Source organism: Rattus norvegicus, chromosome 15 (genome assembly GCF_021556685.1).
Source record: "Rattus norvegicus strain SHRSP/BbbUtx chromosome 15, alternate assembly SHRSP_T2T, whole genome shotgun sequence".
In the NCBI taxonomy this organism is placed as follows: domain Eukaryota; kingdom Metazoa; phylum Chordata; class Mammalia; order Rodentia; family Muridae; genus Rattus; species Rattus norvegicus.
In genome coordinates, this window is record NC_141548.1 from 20,439,725 (window position 1) to 20,463,655 (window position 23,931).

The 23,931-nt window shown below is 46.6% G+C and overlaps 1 protein-coding gene across 6 annotated transcripts in view; it reads right to left on the bottom strand.

Moving 5' to 3' along the window:
- The window catches only part of Flnb (filamin B), a 133,087-nt gene extending 109,435 nt beyond the window's left edge, over positions 1–23,652 (bottom strand). For all 6 annotated transcript variants that reach the window (XM_087585931.1, NM_001107288.2, XM_087585930.1 and 3 more), the window contains 1 exon segment: positions 23,221–23,652. In XM_087585931.1, coding sequence (XP_087442057.1) covers positions 23,221–23,512 — 292 coding nt within the window. In that variant the 5' untranslated portion in view covers positions 23,513–23,652.
- Positions 23,653–23,931: the final 279 nt, after the last annotated feature.

Here is a 23,931-nt window from a genome sequence, read left to right on the forward strand (position 1 = left end):
CTTGAGCCTCCATGATCAGCTGTCTCCCAGCTCCCTGCCGGCTGCCAAACTTTAAAAAACTTTAAAAAAAATTTTTTTTGATATCATGGACTTAGTCCTTCCAAACCCAAGACTCCAACCCAGAATAAAAGCCATTAGAAGGGCAGGGCCAGGCCTGTTAGTGCCTGTGATTTGGGAGGCTGAGGCAAAAAGGTTACATACTGAGGGCTTGCCCGATCTACACAGCAGTGAATTAACTCAAAGTCAGCCTGGGTAACTCTGAGACCTTATCTCAAAAGGAGAAGCAGGATGAAGCTGGGTATGGTGGCACATGCCCAGCACTCGGGAGGCAGAGGCAGGTAAAGCTAAGTCTGAAGTCAGCCTGCTCTGCATAGTGAATTCCAGGATTGCGGGGGTGGTGGGGGGTGGGGGGTGGGGGTGGGTGATATGAAATGGAATCTGTCTTAAAACAAGGTAAGATGAGGGCTGAAGTTCAGTGGTAGAATTGCTTTAATCCTCAGTCTCCTCTCCTGTCCTCTCCTCTCAAGTATAAGGTCCCTAAAAGTAAATAGGTGACAATATCTATTAATAAGAATCCATAACCAGAGTTAATTCTCGGCCAGATCGGAAGGCCAAATCCCCTGGAGTGTTGCTAGGGCAGTTTGGGAAACCAGACCGAGATGCTCCAGGTACTCAGGTTTCTAGAAGGCCTTTCATCCTAAAGCACAGGAAGTCCACGCAGCACAGATGGCGTAGTTGAGCGACACAGCGCAAGGAGCAGTCATCTAAGGCAATGACTTAAGTCCTATGAGAATCGAAGGAGCAGAACAGGGTCATGTGGGACACTGAAAAAAATGAAATGTTTTCCCAAATCATCCACCGAGAAAGAATCTCAAGAATGCTAAAATCTCTCTGCCGAGAACTCTAAAACAGACAGGAGACGGAAGCATTCAAGTCAGGAACTTTTCCGGGGCCATTTGATATGGTGCGGCGGGGACCACCCAGCTGGCCACAGTGAAGGCGGGATGGAAGCCTCCTGAGGGAAGTCCACAAAGAAAAAAAACAAGGATTCAGGGGAAGACAGGTGAGGCCGGTCTGAGGAATTTCAGAAGCATGGCCCGGACGGCCAGGAGCTAGCTGAGTAATTGCTTTAACCTGTTTACTGGTGAGTGCAAGGCTGCACTCAGGATGACTTAGCTCAAGGCAAGTTATGTGAGCCGCCCCTACCCGATAAGTACCCAAGATACCACTGCAACAGTAGATATGCTGCCTACTATTTGAAAACTGAGTTCGGAATGAAAGATAGGGTTCAGACCCCATCGCTGGTAGAGGCTAAGAAGTCAGATCTTCAGAAAAATCAAGTCCTTCAAGAAGAAGAGCAAGGAGCCATCTGGGTCCAGGACCTGTGACATCAGACAGCCTAAAGGCCCTGCTCAATATCCTTTGGATACAGGCTAATCTGGCACACCAGGTGTTCGGTGGCTGCAACAGAGGCGTACACCAGGTGACTGACTGCTGCAAACCCCAGTTCACACGTCCTCTCTTCACACCCGAGAGCATGGAGCTGGCTATCATCACGGAAAGCGATGCAGAAAGCAGAAGAGTCTTCCGTCCATCAAGACGCTGAAGTTCTGGGTCTAGAACTGAAGGTGTCTACCCATCTCTGCTGCCCGGCCGCATGTTTTCCTGAGGAACCTCGGTTTCCTCATTTGGGACATCAGGACTAACATCACTTCGAGGATTGGTTTTCCACTCACAATCCTCCTGCCTCGGCTTCCTAAGGAGTGCCCCCCCCCTCCCCTGACACACACACACAATGGCAGGATTCTGTCAAGAACTCATTTAGTCCCTACCAATCAGGTACTGATCAGGTACTGGCTCCTATTAGGACTTACAGGCATAGTCTAGAAGTCTCCCCCTCAACGCACTTAATAAGAAGGGCCTGGAAGTTCCAAGAGAGAAATGTAAACAACTACCCTCTGCCAGGCAGAGGCGGGCTCCACGGGAGTGAAAGATAACCATTTACACACACACATACACCCCAGTTTCTTGCAGTTTGCTTTCGATGCTCGAACCAGGGTGCATAAGATGTTAACCTTATAAAAAGAGTCTCAGAGCATGGTCTCTTCCTCTCTCCCTCTTTGTGCCCACGGGCGTGCTCACCTCTGTGTGTGTGTGTGTGGTGGGAGGGGGCAGGACTCTCTCTGGCTTGCTTCCGTGGTCTTCTTTAGGTTATGAGAATAGAGCTGCTTACCAGAAGCAGCTACTTGCCTTGAACACTTAAGAATAAAACTTGCACCTACCCGCCTGCAATAGTGGTACCATCCTTGGCAAATAAAAAAAAAAAAAAAAAAAAAGAGAGTGGGCAACAAAGTGACAGAGGATCTCCTAGAGCACTTCTGGATTCATCAGGAAGAAAGAAAACACCACACACTGCATTCTCAGTTCCCCAGCCAGGCTGACTAGCTGGAAGTCAGGTGTACAGTGAGAGCCTTGGTTTACCTCAGATTAATGGTCAGACATAACACTGGGCATCACTTTCCCCACCTGTATAAACAGGCCTTCCCTACATGCAAACAAACAAACAAACCCCCCCAAAACCAAAAAAAAAAAAAAAAAAAAGACAAGATACCACTTTCTATATAGTATTTACTAAGCCTGGTGGTGTGGCCCATGCATACTTAGAAGACTGAGGTTGGAAGATTCCCAATTCAAGACCTTACCAAGCTCAGGCCCAGGCAACCTATCAAGTTCAAAAGTTGTCTGGGCAAGTTATTGATCTCCTGTCTCAAAATAAAAATGAAAATGGGCAGAGTGGGTAGCTCAAGGGTAGACTGCTTGCCAAGGGTATGAGAGCCCTGGGGCTCAGTCTCAAGCAGCATTGTTCCAATGTATTGTACTGGGTGTGGTATGGTGCTTGCCTGAGATCCTAGCACTTGGGCGGAGGGGTGCACAGCAAGAAGGTAAGGATCCTGTTCAAAGTCCACCTCCAGACAGGATGAGATCAAGACCAACTACAGACACCCAGTCTCAATCAAATTGAGGAGACAGCTGTTCCACCATTTTTTTTCTCACCAATCATATCTTTTTTTTTTTCTTTTCTTTTTTTCAGAGCTGGGGTCCGAACCCAGGGCCTTGTGCTTGCTAGGCAAGCGCTCTACCACTGAGCTAAATCCCCAACCCCCACCAATCATATCTTAATCTAGGAAAGCAAGAACTGAGGACCACTGAAGAGTCAACCAGACAAAGCCACCCACATGTATAACGTTCCACTTAACCACTTTGATACTCCTTAGGTGATCTGATCTGTTTTTGAGACAAAGTGTGATTATGCAGCACAGACTGGCCTCAAACTTACCATCCTCCTGCCTCAGCCTTCCAAGTGCTGCCATCAGAAGGACTGCGTGGTCACGTGACTCCACTGTAAGTTGGCATTGAAGGATGACGCTGTTAGCCATCCACAAAAGCCGGTCTATGCCACCTGCTGAGTCCCACAGTTAGTTACAATGGCCTTTCCCAGGGGCGGAGGACACAAAGCAAATGATAGGCAGAACTTAAAACCCATCCATTCACTAAGAATACATTTCTAGGGTTGGACATAGAGGCGCTGATAAGGAGCTTCCCCAAAGGATATAAGGGACTAAATTCAGTTCCCAGCACTGCAGGGAGGAGGGAATCATATTCTGCCAAGAAAGTTAATCTTAGTTTGGTGTTAAAAATGCTAGGGGCAGACCAGTGAGATGGCTCAATGGGTAGTAAGTAGCACTTGGCACCAAGCCTGATGACTTGAGTTTCACCCCTGGGATCCACATATTAGAAACAAAGGACTGACTTCCCCACAAGTTCTCCTCTAACCTTCACATATATGTCCTTCACCTTAAATTAAATAATACATTATTAAATAATGTATTAAAGATAAAAATTAATATATTAGTGGCTTGTATCCTCATCTTTCTTTGTAACAGTAAGACAAGTCGGCCGTCCATTAATTAAGATGTTTACGTGTAATGGGTCCAAAACAATGAGCCTTTGTGGATACCAGTCCTGGCGAGCTCACCGGTGAGAGTGGGAGGATTTCATGTGCCTCTCTGCAGAAACTTGATCCTAATAAAAACCATGCCCACGTTGCCACCTCAATTGAGTATGCAGCCACCCCTCCTGCCTAATCAACAAGGGGGCATCCTCTAGCCTGTGTGTGCTATTTGTGGTGTCATGAAGAGTCTCCAAAGGTTCAAAGCTCCGACCTTCATCCAAGCACTCTTGGAAACAGATTCAAAATGCCAGGCTGTGGGGCTGGGGAGATGGCTCAGCGGTTAAGAGCACTGACTGCTCTTCCAGAGGTCCTGAGTTCAATTCCCAGCAACCACATGGTGGCTCGCAACCATCTGTAATGGGATCTGATACCCTCCTCTGGTATGTCTTAAGACAGGGACAGTGTGCTCATATGCATAAAATAAGTAAATCTTTTTTAAAAAAAAAAAGAAAAAAGTCAGGTTGCTGGTTTGAGCTGTGCTCCCTTGTATTTCTCTGTTTCTTTTCTTTTCTTTTTTTTTTTAATCCTTTAACAAATTCTGGACACTGACCTAATCCCCTAACCCTTACACATTCACTTGCAGTCTTCCTTCTCAAAGAAGTGGAGGTGGGGTGCTTGATGCTTTTCAAGGGCCCAAATTTGGTAGGTACCCTTTCAGATGGAAACCCTGAATGTCTGCAGGTCTGAAGTTACCTGGTACTCTTGAGGGGTAGACGTTATGTCCCTTTGAGTTGAACTGGATTTTGTTCCCCATTCATATCTAAGTAACATCTTTTAAGAAAACACACATTGAGAGTTGGAAAGATGGTTCGGGAGTTAAGACCACAGGCTGTTCTTGCAGAGGACCTGGGTTCAATTTCCAGTGCATACATGGCCGCTCACAGCCTCTGTAACTCCAGTTCCAGAGGATCTAATATCCGTTCTCCTGGCCTCCTTGGCACTCATAAGCACAGGCAGAATCATATATGCAGGCAAGCAAACATGCATATGAAACTTTAAAAATAAGCGAATCTATCTTTTTTTTAAAAAAAGAAATGTAAATTGTGTGCATGTGTCCCTTGCTCATGTCTGTGATGTGACCAGGTAATCTCTCTTCAGGGGTGTGGACAAAATGCTTACCTAAGTCACTGGGTAAGAAACACATAGTGATACTATGTTTTCAGAAAGTGAAGAATGTTCTAAAGAAAAATTGACAAACTAGTGCCACGGTGCCCTAGTAGGAAAAGCCAGACATTTTCCTGTGTCTTCAATGTTCCTAATTTCTAATTGGAGGAATACAACAGTTAGGTGGCCAGTCAGTACTTGAAGGGAGAGCAGGGAACACAGACTGGATAAATCACACTGGCTCCTGAATGGCAGTAGGGCCTAAAACTGTTACAACAACCCAACGATCGAAGTATCACAGGAAAATGGGCCAGGGCTCTCTGGTGGCCTGCAAACCTCTAGGTCAAGCTGCCTGCCACTCTTCTAATGTTTCAGGTGCTCTGGCCAATAGCTACCTTTTTGGGTGTTCCAGGACTGTTTGAACTTCTTCTAGCTTGGCGTCATGTGCATCCTACCACATCACATCCAAAGTCTGCCTCTATTGCTTTTTGTCTGTGTGGCAAGTCACGAAAGTAGACGTTTGGTGTGTCGGTTCCCCCACCTATAACCCAGAGATGAGTAAGTGGGAGATGGTACTATTTGGTACCCACCTGGCACATAGTAGGTGTAGCTTATGGGCTTGCTTCAAGCGATGTCTGGAACGGTTTCATTCTGCTTTTATAAGAAGTTATCTACCATGCCACTACTTAACCCGTGTGGTTGGGGTATGGCGACTTTTGTCTATAATTAGTTGCAAGAACTATTTACAGTGAAAATTTAAAAATTTGGTAAAAGTAAGTAAAGTGACAGCCACTTACACCAACCATCCTTAAAAGAATACTATCTTTTAAAAACAAACAAAAATAGAGCTGGGCATGAGGGCACACAACTGTAATACCAGCACTTAGAAGCCTGAGATGGGGAGATGTCAAAATCCAGGTCAAAGTGCAAGGGAACTTTGAAGTCCATTGCACAGGCACACAGGTATGTTCTGTCTTCATACTGCTAATGGTACCCTTCATGAAGGAATGTGTATCTGAGGGTGGGAGAGTATCTGCCTGCAAGTGTAATAAAGTACCCTTTACTACATCTGAATTTACACAATAAAACTGCTTTTTGTTTGTTTAAAATCTTAAATTTAGAGACCAGAACACACTACGCTAACTGCGGACCAACAAAACGAGTTTGGCCAGTGCAAAGGTTAGCTCAGAGTCCAACTCCCCGTAACATTCATTCCCTGGTCAGATCATCCCCTACTCTGGATTTGCACCTACTTTTAGAGACAGTGCAAATATTTCAGCAGTCCCCTGGAAATACTTTGAGAAAGATCCTTTCGCAGACAAAAGGCTAATGACTGCATGTTCCTGGAGGCAAACTTCTGGGGCCCTGTGTCTTTGGGAACCCCAAGTTTGTCACGTTCACAAGCAACAGGAGGGCCTTATACTCTAAGGTAATTAGCTCAGGTCTTTCAACACAGCAGTGGGGTGGAATCCTACTCAGCATGAATGGCTTTTGTCTTACTATCATATCCTAACATCTTGAGGATGATCTATTTCTCCGTTACAAGCCGGGTTCAAACTTGTATGCAAGACAACCAACACAATAACAGACACAAGGTATTTTTCTCTTTTCCATAATCAAATAGAGAAATGTATTCTCTCTCTCTCTCTCCCTCTCTCTCTCTCTCTCTCTCTCTCTCTGTGTGTGTGTGTGTGTGTGTGTGTGTGTGTGTGTGTGTGTGTGTGTGTGTTTATATATCTTGTTAAGCTGCTAGGCTAGATCAAACTCCTGGAGGGTTGTCTTAGTTAGGGTTTTATTGCTGTGAACAGACACCATGACCAATGCAAGTCTTATAAAGGACAACATTTAATTGGGGCTGGCATACAGGTTCAGAGGTTCAGTCCATTATCATCAAGGCGGGAGCATGGCAGCAACCAGGCAGGCATGGTGCAGGAGGAGTTGAGAGTTCTACATCTTCATCCAAAGGAAGCCAGGAATAGACTGAGCATCCTCAGGCAGCTAGGAGGAGGGTCTCCAAGCCCACCCCACAGTGACACACTTCCTCCAACAAGGCCACACATTTTAATAGTGCCACTCCCTGGGCCAAGCAGATACAAATCATCAAAGGGGCTCAAGGATTCCTCCAAACCTCAACCTCTTGCGAAGATAGAATTGCCTTGCCGGGCTGGGGATTTAGCTCAGTGGTAGAGCACTTACCTAGGAAGTGCAAGGCCCTGGGTTCGGTCCCCAGCTCCGAAAAAAAGAACCAAAAAAAAAAAAAAAAAAGATAGAATTGCCACCCTGTCCCACCATTTCCAGCCAGTTATGCTTTTATTTTTTCCAAGACTTCATACATGGTAGGCTACTATTCTACCACTGAGCTACACCCCTAGCCTTTTTATAAGAGAAATCACCCATGCAAATACACGGAACAGGCACGTTATAACACAACTACCATTCGACTGAAGAATTAAATACGTGAAGAATCAATCAAACTCTCAGCATATCCCTTCCCACTTCTGTTTTTGAGACAGGATCTCACTATGTAGCCCTGGCTGGCCTAGAACTACCTACAGATTGCCCTCAAACTCTGAGATCCTCCCTGTGGTGCTGGGATTTAACTAATGCACTCCCACATCTGGCTGCACACCCTGGACCTGATGACCCAGTTACACACACCCCTGGCAACCACAAATTTTGGTAGTAGTCATCCCCATGAATGTATATGTACTGTTTTACACACACACACACACACACACACACACACACACACACACACGTATATAAAACTTAACATAAACAGTATCGCAGCAAACAATCTTTCAGTTTGCTTCTTGGATCCACATCATGGTTTGCAAAGCTTACTCAGAGTAAATAATGGGGTCTGCCCAGGAAGGATGAAGTGGGGTGGTGTAAGACTCCATCACTATGCTCAGAACGGGATATAATTTTGTTTGTTGTTTGTTTGTTTTAAGACATAGTCTCCCTGTGTCGCTCTGGCTGTGCTGGAACTCCCTTTATAGACTAGGCTGGCCTCAACCTCAGCGAGCCACTTAATCCCGAGTGCTGGGATTAAGGGTGTAAGCCATGACCTGCAGCTCGGGGTACAATTTAAAACTTACTCATTGTTTATCTCCGTGGTCGGCAACCACAGATAACGGGGGAAACCACTGCATATTAGTAATCAGAGCTGGGTGGTTACCAGTCATGATGCATCGGAGCTGTGTCTCTCTCCCCAGGTCTAGCCCTCTATCAGGTCTGAGCAGGCCAGGGGCTAAGCACCCGAATGCTGGAATGCTCGCTCACAGTTACTTTCCACAAGCTCAGCTGCTCGTTTCCCCTTTTACTACAAGCCGGGAGGCCTCGCGCTGAGCAGAGGCCAGCTGGCCTGGGCTTTGTAACACTGCTTTGGGTTTATTTATGGTTACCTTCCATTTACTCAGTGATGTTGCTTTTCCATTATGATAGTGACACAAAGTCTCCTTTTCAATGACAACTGCTGTAAAAGTTGAGTCAACTTCAGAGGGAAATAAAATGAAGTGAGGATGAAACCGAGACAGCCATAGGATGTAAAAGTCGGAGAGGCCAGGTGGCTCCTTTACCAACTGCCCAAGGTTGGGAGATGTTAAGGGCGGGAGATGCGTGCCTCCTTCTGTTCTTCGTTTTTTTTTACAGATACAAAAGTAAGTTCAAAGAAGGGGGTCCTAATGACCCTAGAGATAGTCTTGGGAATAAGAAGAGCTAGCCTGAGCCTGGGCTAAACAGCTGGATACATTGAACTTCGGAGCTGGGGAAACAAAAGCCATTGTGACCAGTCACATGGAAAAAGCGCCTTTACTGACTCACTCCTTCCTGTGCTTAAACAGGAGAGATCTGCCTTCCTCGCTCAAGAACCTTCATCAACTCTATGTTCCCTGGCCATGGAAAAGAAAATGACGGTTATAATGTTGTCCTATCAGACAGGAGTCTAACCTTCCCATGGAATCAGTAGGCAAATAGAGGAAGCAAGACCCCCACATCTCCCTTCAGCCTAGTAGCAGAGAGGCTGGTGACAACTGAGGAGCCTACTGTCGCTTCCCAGATCTACTCCTGTGTTAGAAACCAAAGAATTCACTATGGCAGCCTCCTACGCTCATCCTGACCCAGCAACCTGGATCTCCAGGGTAGTACTATCATAAGACTCATGACACAAGGTTGGACTGCACTGGGGTTAAGACCGCACCCAGGACAGTGAAAGTGTGGATGGCAGGTGGTGCAGGCAGCCTTACAATGTCCCAGATGTCAAGGGCCTGGATTAAAGGAAGAGAAAATGATACCCAGGACCAAGTCGGGGAGAGCTAAGTCTTGGGGGCTGGATGGCAACAGCTGGCTCGATTTGCTACTTTGTGCAAGACAGTCTGGTAGCCTCATAGTCAGTCTAGACTGATACTGCAAACACCATCTTGTCTTCCTAGCTCCCTACTGCTCACCATTTCTGCTAAATCAGGGACATGAGCAGGAAGACTTGTTTCTGCAAGATAAAGAGGAGCAAGTACTACAGACACCAGGACAGAATCAGCTATTGTTTCTTGATCATTTGCTAGGAACCAGACACACCCACAAGAACTTTCCTACCCTGTAACTCCGGGAAGGAGATTTGGGGTGGGGGGTGTCCCTCATCTCCTTTGTAGCCCAGGTTGGCTCTGAATTCACCTGCCTCAGACTCTTCAATGCTACCTTCCCTCCCCTTCCCCTTTGGGTAAAGTCTCACTATATTGCCCAGGCTGGTTTCAAACTCTTATGCTCAAATGATCCTCCAAGACTCAGAAGCATCTGGAATTTTAAATCACCACGCCTGTCTGGAAAACAGGAGAGAAACAGCTTCCTGTGCGTGGCCAGTCAGAGCCAACGAAAAGGTGGTCAGCATATTACAAATCTTTCAAAGGCCATCTCTTATACAGACAAGGCAAAAAACCAAGAGTGCAAGAAATGAGAGGGATGGGGGATAGCTCAGTGAGTGTTTGCCTCTAAAATACAGAAATCAGAACTCAATCCCCGGCACCCATATAAAAAAGCTGCCTACCTGCTCACACACACATATGCATAAGCACATACACACACACAGCATAAAGGGGAATAAATAAAGCCTTTAAAAGAAGGCTTTATCTCACTTTAAAAGGTGGTGGGATAGCGTAGCAGATAACGGGTGTTTGCCACGCAAATCTGGCAACCCAAATTCAATCTCTTAAGACCAAACCGCAGGAGAGAACAAATTCCAGTAAGTTGTCCTACGACACCTCCTGAAGTGCTGTGGCAATGCATGTCTGCTCCCCTGCCCCAATCAAGCACTCACTCACACATACACACACACACACACACACACACACACACACACACACACACACACACACACACAATAACAGCAGATACATCCTTAAAAAACAAAACATAACAAAGAAGGCTGGAGAGACGCCTAAACAACTAAAGATGCCCACTGCCAAGCCTGAAGAGGACTCAGATCCCATCTCTCCAACCCACATGGTGGAAAGAACAAAACCACCCCCACCCAGAATTATCCTCTGACCTCTACCCATGAGGTATGACATACATACACATACATGTGTACATGTACACACTCTCACGCGCACACACATATGCTTTAAATTTGAAAATAAAATGGGGGGGTGTCATTGCAAGAGACAAAAAGAATGGGTTAATGGGGGGGAAAGGAGAAGGGTATAAAGAAGCCTGTAGGGTAGGGGCAGATAAAAAAAAAAAAAAAAGGAAATGATTGGCCAAACTGTGGTGGTTTAAATGAGAATGTCCACCAAAGCCTCATACTTGAATGCTCAGTCCCCAGTTGGTGGAATTGTTTGGGAAAGATTAGAAGGTGTGGCCTGGGATTTTAAAAGCTCTACTATTGTCAGCTCCCTTGACCTCCGATGTACAGATAAGATATTAACTTTCCTCTAGTCTCCCTGAACCATGCCTTCTTGCCTGTTGACATGTTCCTCACCACGATGATCAGACTCTAACCTTCTATAAATTGCCTTGGTCACGGTGTCTCATCAATGGAAAAGTAACTAAAATACAAACTGACAAGAGAAGTCGAAGAAGCCATCAAAAGTGCTTTGGCATTGCCAGGAGTGGTGGCTCCTGCCTATTATCCATCCCTTAGGAGACTTACCCCAAGTTTTGGGCCTTCCTAGGCTACAGTGTGAGATGCTGTCTTTAAAAAAAAAAAAAAAAAAAAAAAAAAAAAGGGGTTGGGGATTTAGCTCAGTGGTAGAGCGCTTGCCTAGGAAGCGCAAGGCCCTGGGTTCGGTCCCCAGCTCCGAAAAAAAGAACAACAACAACAAAAAAAAAAAAAAAAAAAAAAAAAAAAAAAAAAAAATCAGCCTTTAATCCCAGAATTTGGATTCTGAGTTCGAGGCCAGCCTGGTCAACATCGTGAGTTCCAGGATAGCCAGAACTACATAGTTAGACCCTGTCTCAACAAAAAAAAAAAAGAACGAAACACCAACAAACAAACAAACCAAAAAGAAAAAGTGTCATCATGCTCGCTTTCTATCCTTAAAACAAGATTGCCCAGAAGGCCAGAAAATGCCACTAAGCTGAATGGTACCTACCCAACAGTTAGTCAGAAGCCCAGGTGACCTCTTCTCTGGTAACAGTCTCAGTCTCTCAGATTGGACCAATTCCTAGCCTCCGTAAATACATCAACCCTTCCTTGATAATGAGATTACTTCTTCCCCTAGCCTGAGGTGACCCTTGCCAATGGGGGAAGGGAAGGTTCTAGAAGGTGGGGGATGGGTGTGATTTACAAGTCATTTATGGTCCTCCAGGACCAGAGTGCTGCTTAGGAGGGTTGTGAAAGGTCAAAGTACTTCCTTTCAGAACACTCCAGAAACCTGGTCCCAAGACTCCCACGGAAGTGGCAGGGTCATTCTGACCTATAGTCCTAAGCACTGGCTGTATCATAAGTGGCTTTCATTCCATCTCCCTTGCCTCACAGGAAACAGAAATGGGATATTCTGGTGTCCTACTGGGAGAAGTTCCTCCATAAGAGTGTGAAGCCTTCAGGCCAGTACAGGGCAGTCACTACAAGTCCCTAGGAGGGCAGTGGGACCAAGCAGGCTCTCCAGCTCCATCCTGCCAGGGGAACTTCTGAAACACATTTTAAACTGTGGGCGTAGCTGAGCAGCTAAATAACTAAACTGAGTCTCTCTACTGGGCAGCTAAACACGAGACAAAAACTGCAACAGTTACCAAACATAATAACTGTTAACAGACCCTGGCAGTCCCAATAAAAGTTGGTCCTAAAAGCTTTTAAGACACAGGAAGTAGGGGTTGGGGATTTAGCTCAGTGGTAGAGCGCTTGCCTAGCAAGCACAAGGCCCTGGGTTCTGTCCCCAGCTCCGGAAAAAAAAGAAAAAAAAAAAAAACACAGGAAGTAGCTGGAACACCCTTGCTCCTTGACCAAAACATATTCCTGAACCAAGAGAGACTTCCAAACCATAATGAAAGGCAAGTAACACATCCAATATTAATGCTAGTCCAAGCACAGTTAAAGCTCAAAGGTGAATCTTGTTATGAACACCAGTGAGAGCAGTGACTGCACAAGAAAGTTCCAGTCCAGTCTCATTCCTGAGAAATGCATCTCTCTTTTCTCCCTTAAACCAAAAGGAGACTGTTAGCCAAAATCCTTGAAAGGAAAAAAAAAAAAAAAAAAAATCCACCCAAGTTCTTTAGAGGTGAGAGCCATGCTTTTCTCTGTTCTTGATTTTTTTTTTCAAAATAAATGACTACCAATGTAAATTTAAAGATTATTTATGTAACCCTTTGTGTGAGTGTGTACGTGTGCACATGTGCGCATGTGCATGTGCATGTGCACGCATCATGTCGGATACATGGAAGAAATCAGAGGACAATTTGCAGGAGTTCTGTCTCCAGCCAACATGGGCTCCCAGGAATTGAACCCTGGTCTTTAGGCTTGGTAGCAAGCACTTTAACTCCCTAAGTCACCTCATCAGCCTACAGATATGAATTTTTATTCAAAAACATGCTTGAGGCAGAATAGATGGCTCAGTGGTTAAGAATACTGGTTCCTCTTCCAGAGGACCCAGGTTCAATTCCCAGCACCCACGTGGCAGGTCACAACTTTCTGTAATGCTACTTTAAGGCAATCTGAAGTCTTCCCACAGACATCCATGCAGGCAAAACACCAACACACATAAAATAAAAATAAATTTTAAAAAAAGATAAAAATCTTAAAAATAACAGCCAGCCACACCCCGGCTAGCCAGCTGGGTGTGCCTCAGTTTCCTTACCTGTATATGAACATTGTAACAATAATTGTCTTTCGAAGTTACAATGAGGTTTCCTTTAGCTATTGTTGGAAAGCCTTTATAACAAGGCCTGGTTCTTAGCAGATATCAATCTGCACACTCTACTTCTCATGAAGCTGTTACTATGATTACTGGACTCTGAACCTAAATGGCCTACTGTTAAGTTCATTGTCTGGGCTTCCCTTGAGAAACCTTGCTTTCTAACAGCTGATGGCCAACTGTCAGTGTTGAGAGGGTGAGTATGAAGGGCTGAATTAACTTCATCATCACAGATCCAAAAACTGGTGTTTTGCTGGGACCCCCACAGGTCACACTATACAACCCTCCCCACTTTAGCAACAAGATGCAACAATGACCCAAACACACACATTGCAAGCAAATCGATTCACTGGGCTCATTATTCAACCCACTGTGCTAGAGACTGTTTAGTGGGTAGGTGATTTCTTTTCTTTTTTTTTTTAAGATTTATTTATTTTATGTATATGAGTACACTGTAGCTGTCTTCAGACAGAAGAGGGCATCTGATGCCATTACAGATGGCTGTGAGCCACCATGTGGTTACTGGGAATTGAACTCAGGACCTCAGGAAGAGCAGTCAGTGCTCTTAACCACTGAGCCATCTCTCCAGCCCAGTAAGTAAGTTATTTCTTAAAGTGTCAAGCTTAGAAGTAAGACAGATCCCTGGCCTTGGAACAATTACGATTCACAGCAGAAGAGACCAAGGCAGATGTGAGAGGGGGATATGGAGCCTAAGGACAGGGCGGGGCCTCCACCCAGTGAAGTAACCACCTTGAATATCAAAGAAAACACATAAAGGATTGCAGTAAGAGAGAAATCAGCAGAAAGTAGAATGCTAGACCCTTCTAGTAACAATCCCCCACCCTCCCACCCCCTCCATCCGTCCCAGAGGCATCCCATCCCCAAGTGCCAGTTACCCTCCTCCAGCTGCTGCGAGGACCATGACAAGCCACCCACACATGCTTCTAAGCCAGGCTCTACCCAGCTCCTGTATTTGGGACACTTCTGGGTCCTACTTCTAGATGACCTGAAGTATTCCTAATCTCTCTACTATGTTCTGCCCTCTTTCTGAGGGGATTTTGTGAACAGAAGCCAGAGCTCTGCTTGGTTAAGGGAACAACCAAGTCACAGAGACCTGCATGAAAACAGGGTATGCTGGTCCATCAGAAGTTCAAGGCCAGCCTGGGATACCCAGCCTCAAAAAAAAAAAAAAGAAAGAAAGAAAGAAAGAAAGAAAAAAAGAAAGAAAAACTTTAGAGTTTTGGTCCCTAAGGTCCCCCAAGGAACAATGTCCGTCCCCATTTCTAGCTGCCTTATGACCAATGATAACATGATAACTCTTCCACTTATTCTTAGACCTGAGAGAATGCTCTTCAGAGAGTGGGGTGTCAAATCATTCTTGATTCCTTTGAATCTGTTAAGTCCCTCCAGGAACATGCAAGGAACTTGGAATGATTCCCATAAGCATTGTGCTACCGACGTGATAAAAAGCAAACTGTTTCCCTAAGGGATGGCTTGCAGAGGGCAGAGGAACACAACTTGAGCCATTTCTAACTTTTCCTACCTCCACCTGCAAGGGAAGCCTGACTGTCCCTCAATCACACTCAGCACAAGGTGGAAACAAACACCATTTCTTCTTTGTGGAAGGAAAGCCAACTGCTTGCGGTTTGGTTTGTGTTTTTTTTTTTTTTCTTTTTTCCATCTTAAAAAAATCTCAATTTATGTGTCATAGTGAATTTACATAGCCCCTGCCACAAATCCCCACCCGGTTCCCTATATAGTGAGGGTGCCAACATTCCAAGCAAAGTTCCAAATAATTCCAACCTCACTGGTTGCCTTTCTATCAGAGAGGAAATTCCAGAAAAGCTGGCTGGCACGGCGAAATCCTTATGAAAATACTCAGTAAGGTGACCAGGCCCATTTAGTCAAAAGAGCTTCAAATCTCCATGAGAAAGGGAATTCATGCCAGCATAAAGGGCCTTCAGAGACAGAGAACAGGAGTGCGGTGTAAAACCCAGGCCTTTCAACAAGCCAGCCTTGAACTACTCAGGAGGCTGGGCCCTGAATGGGCCTTCAGACCAGCTTCTCTGGGGGTGGAGAAGGCCACGGGCAACACAAGCTGAGCTTCAAGCACACAGCTTCCTTCCTGCTGGTGGCCTGCCTGAGGCCAGCCGAACAATGAACAGAAAGCCACTTGGTGGAACTGCAGGCAAGATACACCAGGGCCAAACAAATAAAAGACCACTGCCAGGCCTGCGCAGAGAGGAACACTGCCCTCCCCCAGAAAACACCTTCCCCCTGGTTAATGTTTAAAGGTAGCGGAAGAAAAGGATGTAGGTGAGGTCATTTCTTACAGGGGACGGCTGGGCCAATGTCCACCAATGCTCTGCTGACACAGCCAGCTCTTGACACATCCCCCACCTCAGTCCGCACTTGCTTTGGGGCAGGCACTGTGAGTTCTCAGGATGCAGGACAGAAGCCGCAAGGAACTCCTAGGGAGCCTCCTTCCTCACCTCTGGCTTCCAGGCCTTACTTACAACACAAGGCCCCAAACAGCTGCCTCAAAGCAAACGGTTTTGGCTGTTTCCACTGGGAACCATAGGCAAAGGGCTCACAGAAATAGCTAAAGAAACTGTGGAAAGCACCCTGTCCGCACTGTCAATGCTCCCTGGTGTTGGTTGGGACAGATAAGGCGAATGGGACTGAGGGTGGGTGAGGAGATTTCTCTCTCCCCACCTCCAATACTAGAAATCGAACCTAGGGCCTCGCACACTCTAGAATTCCAGCATTGATCTATCCCCTCAGCAATACCCCACCAACCCTGCCTGTTTCCCACTTCATTTTGAGACAGGATCCCACTAAATTACACAAGCTGGCCTTGAACCTGTCTTGACTCAGCCTCCTCCTGAGGAGCTGACGTTTGTGTCATCAAAGCCAGCTTATAGCGGAAAACGTTAGTGTTGCATTAATCAAGCACAAACAAGTCTGAAGCAAAACAAAACAAAACAAAAAATAAAATAAAGCAAACACCACCGACACCCAATCAAGGAGAAAGTCTCTCCTATAACCTCTTTCTACAATAACAGACCTATTTTACTTGGCTGTGTATGGTATGACTGATGTGAAAGTACTTCATTCTCACAGGTCGCTAACCATTTGACATTGCGACAGGATGAAGTTATGTCAACCACAAAGTCCATCCTACAAAACTGTAGAATTGAATTACGTCCCCACGCCCCAAATGAAACAACAGAAGAAAGGAAAACAATTCGTACAACATGCTTTAAGTCGGTTTACAGTTTTTGCACTGGGCCACATTCATAGCCATGTATGCTGGGGGGGAAAAGTGGCTTCTGGTCAGACATAAATCACAGACAGGCACAGCCTACATCATACCTGACTTATAAAGAGGTGGGAGTTCAGCCCTGGTTTTCTCACCCACAAAATGCAGAGATGCAAGCTGGAGACAGGAGGATCACAAGTTTTGAGAACAGTCTGCACTGTAAAGCGAGAACACTGTCTCAAAAATAAAGTATTATTACAGGGTTCGCAATGAGGATTGGAGGAGATAAAAATTGCAGAGACCAATGCTTAGCAGACAGAAGGCATGAAGACACGGATGTTACAGTAGAGGCTAAGGGAGCACAGCTCAACATTGAGCACAGCAAAGGCTGGATGGAGGCAGAGCTGGTTCCAGGAATAGACAAGTAAACAGAACCATACTGCTGTCCCTGCCAAGGTTTCTACCTGAACTACTGAGAGAAACCAGGTTCTGAGCGTGGGGGAGGAGAAGCGGCCAGCCACTGTGAGTCCCTGAGTACAGTGCAGCTTCTTCACCAAGACTGACTAGGTCAAGGGCCGAGCTATGTTCTTGCTTAGAGTACAGAAGAATCTGGCAAAGGACATTCTGGAGTATGAGGTCTGGCTGAAAGAGGAAGAATGGAGTTGAAGATTCTGTGGTAGTTTTGCCACTAGACAATAGGCAAAGCAAAAGTCTTATCCAGTTACTTTGTAACAGTCTGTAGAAGAGACATAACAATTATCATTTACCACAGAAAAGCACTGGAGGCAAATGCTAGAAGGTTCCTGGGCAAAGGCTACTCACCGCTCATTGGCACATTCAGTCAGTAACTAGTTACAAGGATAATGTAAAAGCTGATTTCTAGTAGAAATGCATGACAACTGTAATTATTATTAAAGTAGGAATGGTACCCTTTTTGGTTGAAATGGCTCATTCCATCAGGCTTAAGACAGGGTTGTAACTCAGATCCAGCTTCTTAGAATACTAAAAGTAAAGTTAAACATAACATAATAAAATAGGGACTGGGGTAGATAAAGAAAAGCCAAGACACTAAAGATATAGCATGGGGGTAGAGCACTTGTCTAGCATACAAAAGGCCCTGTATAGATTACAAATTGGAAAGAAGGGGCGAGCCTATCTGCAATCCCAAGGCTAGCCTAGGCTACATGAGACTCTTAACAAACAAAAAATAATTATTAATGAACATTCTCAACCTCATTGTGTTACTGAGTGATGTGTGTGTATGTGTGTGTGCGTGTGTGTGTGTGTGTGTGTGTGTGTACGGCAGGGCATGGACATGTAGCCCAGAGTAAGTTCAGATCTGTCATGTGGCTGAAGATGACCTCAAATCTCTGACCATCTTGCCTCTACTTCCCAAGTCCTGGAATTACAGGTGCGTGCCACCATGACATGTCCACTCAGTTCTGGAGTTCAAAAATTCCAGACTCTGCGCACCTTAGGCAAGAATTCTCCCAACTGAGCTCCAGCCTAATCAAATACATCACGCTCTGCTACTATTCTATAGGGACTCCTTATTATTCTCCTTCATTTTACAGACAGGAGTCAAGGCTTAGAAAAATTAAAGCAACACACTAGAGCTGTCACAGGGCAGAGTGAAAGCATCATGATCCAAGCAGTCTAGCTCTGACTCTAGTCCATGCCTGGATCAGCAGGCCTGGGACATGCCGATTCTACGTATACCGAAAGTAAGATGCCTAGAATTCCTGCCCAGGGACTAAGAGCTTGGTTTTGAACACCTACTTCCCCAAACTGCAAGGCAGCTGCGCTCAGCATCCCCCTTCATGATGCCTGCTCACAGGGCAGAGCCTGTACCTGTGGGTCATGGAGTGTCTAAAGACATACTTGGCTCCAAATACAGGCCATCCTTCCCACAGACCCTCCGAGAACGCAGGCAAGCAGCTCCCTAGCAATGCTGGCCCCACCATTGCTTGAGCTCAGCAGAGAGAGGCCCAGCCACCATCTGGAAGTGATTTGGCCCAGAGATTCCTGAACGGGGTGGGAGGTTGGAATGACAGGGCGCCTGGAGCTCCTGTCCAGCTCAGAAACAAAGCTGGTGTGAATGGGTCCTGGGGCCAGCCAGAACATAGCAGGGTCATCCCCTTCCAAGGAGCAAGACACTCTCTAGGCAGCTCCCTACTCTATTTTAGCAAGCAGGATCAACATGAGCCGGCTGAGCTGGCCTCCCAGAGCGGTGCCTGGAGCTTCAGTTCCTGTGCAAACCCTTCCAGCCCAACTTGAGATAATCTCACAGTACCCTGTCAAGTTAACAAACACTCACAGATCACTTAATATGTATCCTGAACAATTCCAGCCACTTAAAAAAAAAAAAAAAAAAAAAGAGCTTTTTTTTTTTTTTTTTTTATGGTATGAGTGTTTTGCCTGCATACATGTATGTGTGACTAGTGCCTACGGAGTTCAGGAGAGAGCAGAATATTCCCTGAAACTGGATTTACAGATGGTTGTGAGTCATCATGTGGGTGCTGAGAACTGAACTCAGGTCCTCTGCAAGAACAGTCAGTGCTCTTAGTTATGGAGCCAACCCCACAGTCCATTTCAGCCACGTTTAGAGGTAGTAACCAGCTTTATTACAAGCAAAAGGTACGTAAAATTACCTTTGTAACAACTTTCTAAGTTGGTATTTACTATTTCTACAACAGAGGAGTAGAAAATTTTTAATAGTTACTTTGTGGCAAGGGAGAATTAACCAACCCCTTGCCCTTAATATACCTCAAGGTAATGTGGCTGCTGTCTTGTTGCAAATGGCCCTGGATTTGTCAACTCTAACAAAGCTGAGGTTTCACTACCTAAGTATTTTCCGTGGCTCTTAGATTGTATGGTCCAAAAGAACACACTGGCTTTTGCTAGCTAGGTCATGAGGAACCACAACCGGAACTGCACATCAGATTAGTGATGAGGAGACAAAAGTAGGGGGAAGATGCTAAGTGGCATGGTGACCCACCCAGGGGCTGGGTCGAACTAACAATGCCTAGGCTGACCCTGTACAGGTAAGTTAAAGTAACAGCGGGGTCAGCTGCATCTTGCAAAAGGCAGGGGAAGAAAAATTCCTTTTCTAGAGGACCAAACCATAATATATTACCCAAATTTCTAGCGGCCTCAATTGTCATTTTTGGGCTTGGAGACTTCTTTTCTTTCCAAAGTAAGCTGGGCTTCCCAAAAGTCAGAAAGATTTGTGGAGAAAACAAGTAAATAAAACTGCCAAGTCCTGACCAAAAAAAAAAAGAAAAGACAACTGTAACTAAGCATGCTGAACCTCACTGTGAACTGCCCAAGACATAAACTAAACAAAACTTTCAATGTTGGGATAGCGCCTAGGGTGGGACCTACTTCTGATAAACCACAAATGTGAGCAAATAAATAGCCACCGCTGTCTTTCAGAAGTTATTGGCAGATATGTCACTGTCCTCTGGCAGCTGCTGACCATCTCACGTCTTGTGGCTGGGCTTACGGACATGATTCTAAAGGTTCTCACAATGCAAACTGTTGGGCGTTAGCCAAGGTGTACAATGAGGCTCTGAATTCACATAATAATCTTCCCTGGTTACAGAGTAAAACATGAGCCCCCAGAGAACAGGAACGCTCAATAAAATGCCACCAATGGAAACAGCAGCTATTCCGGAACAGACTCAACCCTAAGACAAAACACCTCCTGACAATTACAGCATTTAATCCCAGGAGCCATCCTCATAGCCCAGGGGATTAATCTTGCCACTCACCAAAGACCCCCACGATCCCCACCTACTGCATCTGAGGCTAAGGTTCAAACTGTGGGTATCCAGCTATCACTTCAACCCCCTGGAACTGCAAGGTGTAAGCTACATCAACCCTTCTATGCAGGGAAGGGAAGGGAGGCTGTACTGCATTCACCTCTGACGCTAGGAGGAAATCCACTTGAAGTTTAAAAATCAAATAGCTTAGCAAATGTGCATTCTGGGCACAGTGTGCTTCCTAGCCCCGTCACCTTCAGTAATTGGTTCATTTCTGTTTCCTATCTTTTCAAGTAGGAACACTTGAATACTAACAACAATAACATTGACAACAGTGACTGCTTTCTAAGCGATGTGGAGTAGCCTAGGACAGAACCCAGCCCCTGCCTGACTCTCTAGGGGACTGTTAGAGAAGATCATTATCAGAAGGACATTAATGGCTATCACGGATTAGTCAGGATATTCGATGGGAACAGTCAACAGAACACACAGTGGGTGGCCGCAGTGGGTACAAGAAAACACAAGTGAACAGTGAATAAGCGAACTGAGGTCCAGGCCAGATGACATTTTTTAGGCCGGTCATTACCTACAACATCTATCCCTAGAACTAGGCGAGACTCTGTTGGCTCCATCTCTTCCCTCAGCAGTCTGGGCCCCTGGCAAGATGGTCAGGTCTCGGAGGCTGGGAAACCTGTTTGCTAAAGAGAACTTTCTGGAAAGCAACTAGGGAGGAGTTGTATGTGGTCACACCCTCTAACCTAAGAACACCACTCTGGGGAATTCGATCCAAGAAATATTTTAAAGGGACAAATCAAACAGTGCAACTCGTGGTGGTCTACGTAAGCAAGATGGCCATGGATGACAGACCCCCACCACCACCACCAATCAGATGAATGGAAGATCACCTTGAGATGGTAGACTGTGGGAGGCTCAGGCCTCAGCAGGTTTGAGAGTGGAAATCCTAAGGACCAATTAGAAAACTGTGAGGGACCACCAGACAAAGCCAGAATGAGAACTACAAGCTTGGTGCATGGCTGGGAGCCCCTACCTGTGAGTAACCAGCTAGTAAATTAGGAAGTCCTTGATTTTCTGGTGCTATGGTTTCTTTTTTTAAAAGGAAATCTGTCATGTTCAACTCCTGGCTTAATTTAAGTTTCTTTGTTGAGTTAATGAAATACATATAGCATTTAAAACAAAGAATGGATGTAAGCAAGCAGCTCAGCCAAGCAGGCCTTGAAAAATCATTCTTCATAGGAAAGGAGAGTTCCTGTAGAATTCTGAGGTCCTCCCTCCTCAATACAAGAGACAAGCCCCCCAACAGCCCCTCCCATCCCCCACCCCTCCCACCCGCATCTGAGGCAGCTTCCTCTACTGAGAAGCTACCCCTGGAAGGGAGAGCTTGCTGGTAGTTGTGGCGACCTTGACCCAGGAAGTAGCAAGCTCATGTACCTGCCAGCACAGGTGTGGGGAAAGTCCAGGGTGAGGCCCGGAGGAGGTTCAGTCCAGAGGGAACCCCTTTCTGCTAGAGAAAGTCCCAGAAGCCACACCCACCTTCCTTCCTTTCTGTCACCGGGAGTCACTATAATAGCCTTGTTTCCTCAGGAAGAAACCCCAGCCCTAAGTAATCCCTTTCCACGAAGTGCACGCATCCTCTGTATACTCAGTGCTCTGCACGCCCACTGTGTACGCAAAAAATCTTTCATAAATGCATGCGATATGTGCACACACAAATGCCTCAGGGGGCAAACAAGTGAGCCCGGACATATACACAACCCCTTTGTCTGTCTCAAAACACATCCTTAAGGGCCCTGTTTTCTCTTTAGAAGCCTGAACAACTCCAGACCTTAATTCTCTCACCCAAGACAGTAGGAAAGAAGCAAGACTCAAAACTCCCTCTCAGGAAGACCCAGGGAAAGGGGGTGGGGCACGGCATTACTTCTCAGTTGAACCACACTTGCAGGTGACCCTGGGCAAGTCAATTAGCCCTCTAAACGTCCCCTCTTCTGTAAAATGGGCCTAAGGACATCTCAGCCCACTGGACGTTAAATACTGAGATAATTTAGGGGGCCACACTGCCAGCGCTAGTCAAGCCCTCTTCTACACACATTAATTATTATCAACCACTAAATTATCTCAACCTAAAGGAACCCTCCAGCGCTGAGCCAGAGCTGGGAAGTGAGAACATTCCCCTGCGACGCCCCTTCCAACCTCAGGACCCACACCCATTCCGGCCTTAGAAGGGGAGGGGAGGGTCCGAGGTCCTCGTCTCCACCTAGGTGGAGAGATCTCAAGCAAGAGAGCAGTCGCTTCTCAGGTCTCCACGCCCAGGCTCCGAGCCAACGCCCTTTCAGCTCGGGCGGGTCACTCTGTTCAGGGCGCACCTGGCGAGCGTAAAGTAGGGATTTGGTACTTGAGTCCAGGGCTTTGCCATTAGGGCCAGCAGACGATTTCGCCAGCAATTCCAGGGGCTCCTGCAAATCAAATCTCCAGGTGTGACTGGAGGGTCTTAGTGCTTTAACCGACCTCAACAGTGCAGCGGCACCGCCAGGAGCACCATGTCGAGCAATCACGCCAGGTCCCAGCCCACAGATGGCGCCGCGGAAAAGGCCTATGTTCCTAGGGCTATCCCAGAACCATCTCCCTCTCGCCTCACGCCCGGGATGCGATGCGCGGTGGGGCGCGCTGCCGGATACCCCGATTACTGCAAATCTAGGGCCTGGCCACAACACTCACCAATGGACACGAGCTTAATGCTTTCGTGGTCTAGGAACTCCAGAGCCACAGACACATTCTCCAGCTTCATCTGTCGGAAGGTGGGCCGCTGATGGTACTTGTGGTGCATGCGCTTCTGGCTGAGCACCTCAAGCAACGCGATGAGCCGCAGCCCGTCGCTCAGGTCGGTCTGCAGGTTCCCGATGCGTTTGTTCACACACTTGAGGTGCTCGTTGCACCAGCGCGTGAACGTGTTCTGCTGAATCTTCTTCCACGGCGCGTCCTCCGCCAGGTCTTTCTCGGTCACCGGCATCCTGGAGGCAGAGAGTGAGCGGAGGCAACGAGCTTCAGGGACTGAGATGAAAAGCCCTAAGGGCCCGGGGAAGGGGAACTGAGGCAAGTGGGAAGGGGGCTCGAAAGCGTTGCTACACTAGCCGCAACAGGAGCTGGACTGTCTTCGTCCGTCCCCGGGCGCGCAAGTTGCCTGGCCTGGCGCCTGCGCGCTACGCTGCCCCGCCCCCGAGACTCCGCCCCTTTCCTACCCTATAGAAGCGAACTCCTTAGCGGCGCTCGCCCTCTACGGCCCAAAGGCTGCACTACGCCGGGGTTTGCCTCCTAAGTCTCACCAACCTGATGCACTGGCCAGCTAGAAGAAAGAAACTTTGCAAAGGCACAGGAGGAGGCAGGGGACTAGACTAGAAGGAATGGTCACGTCAAGAAGGAATATGTTCC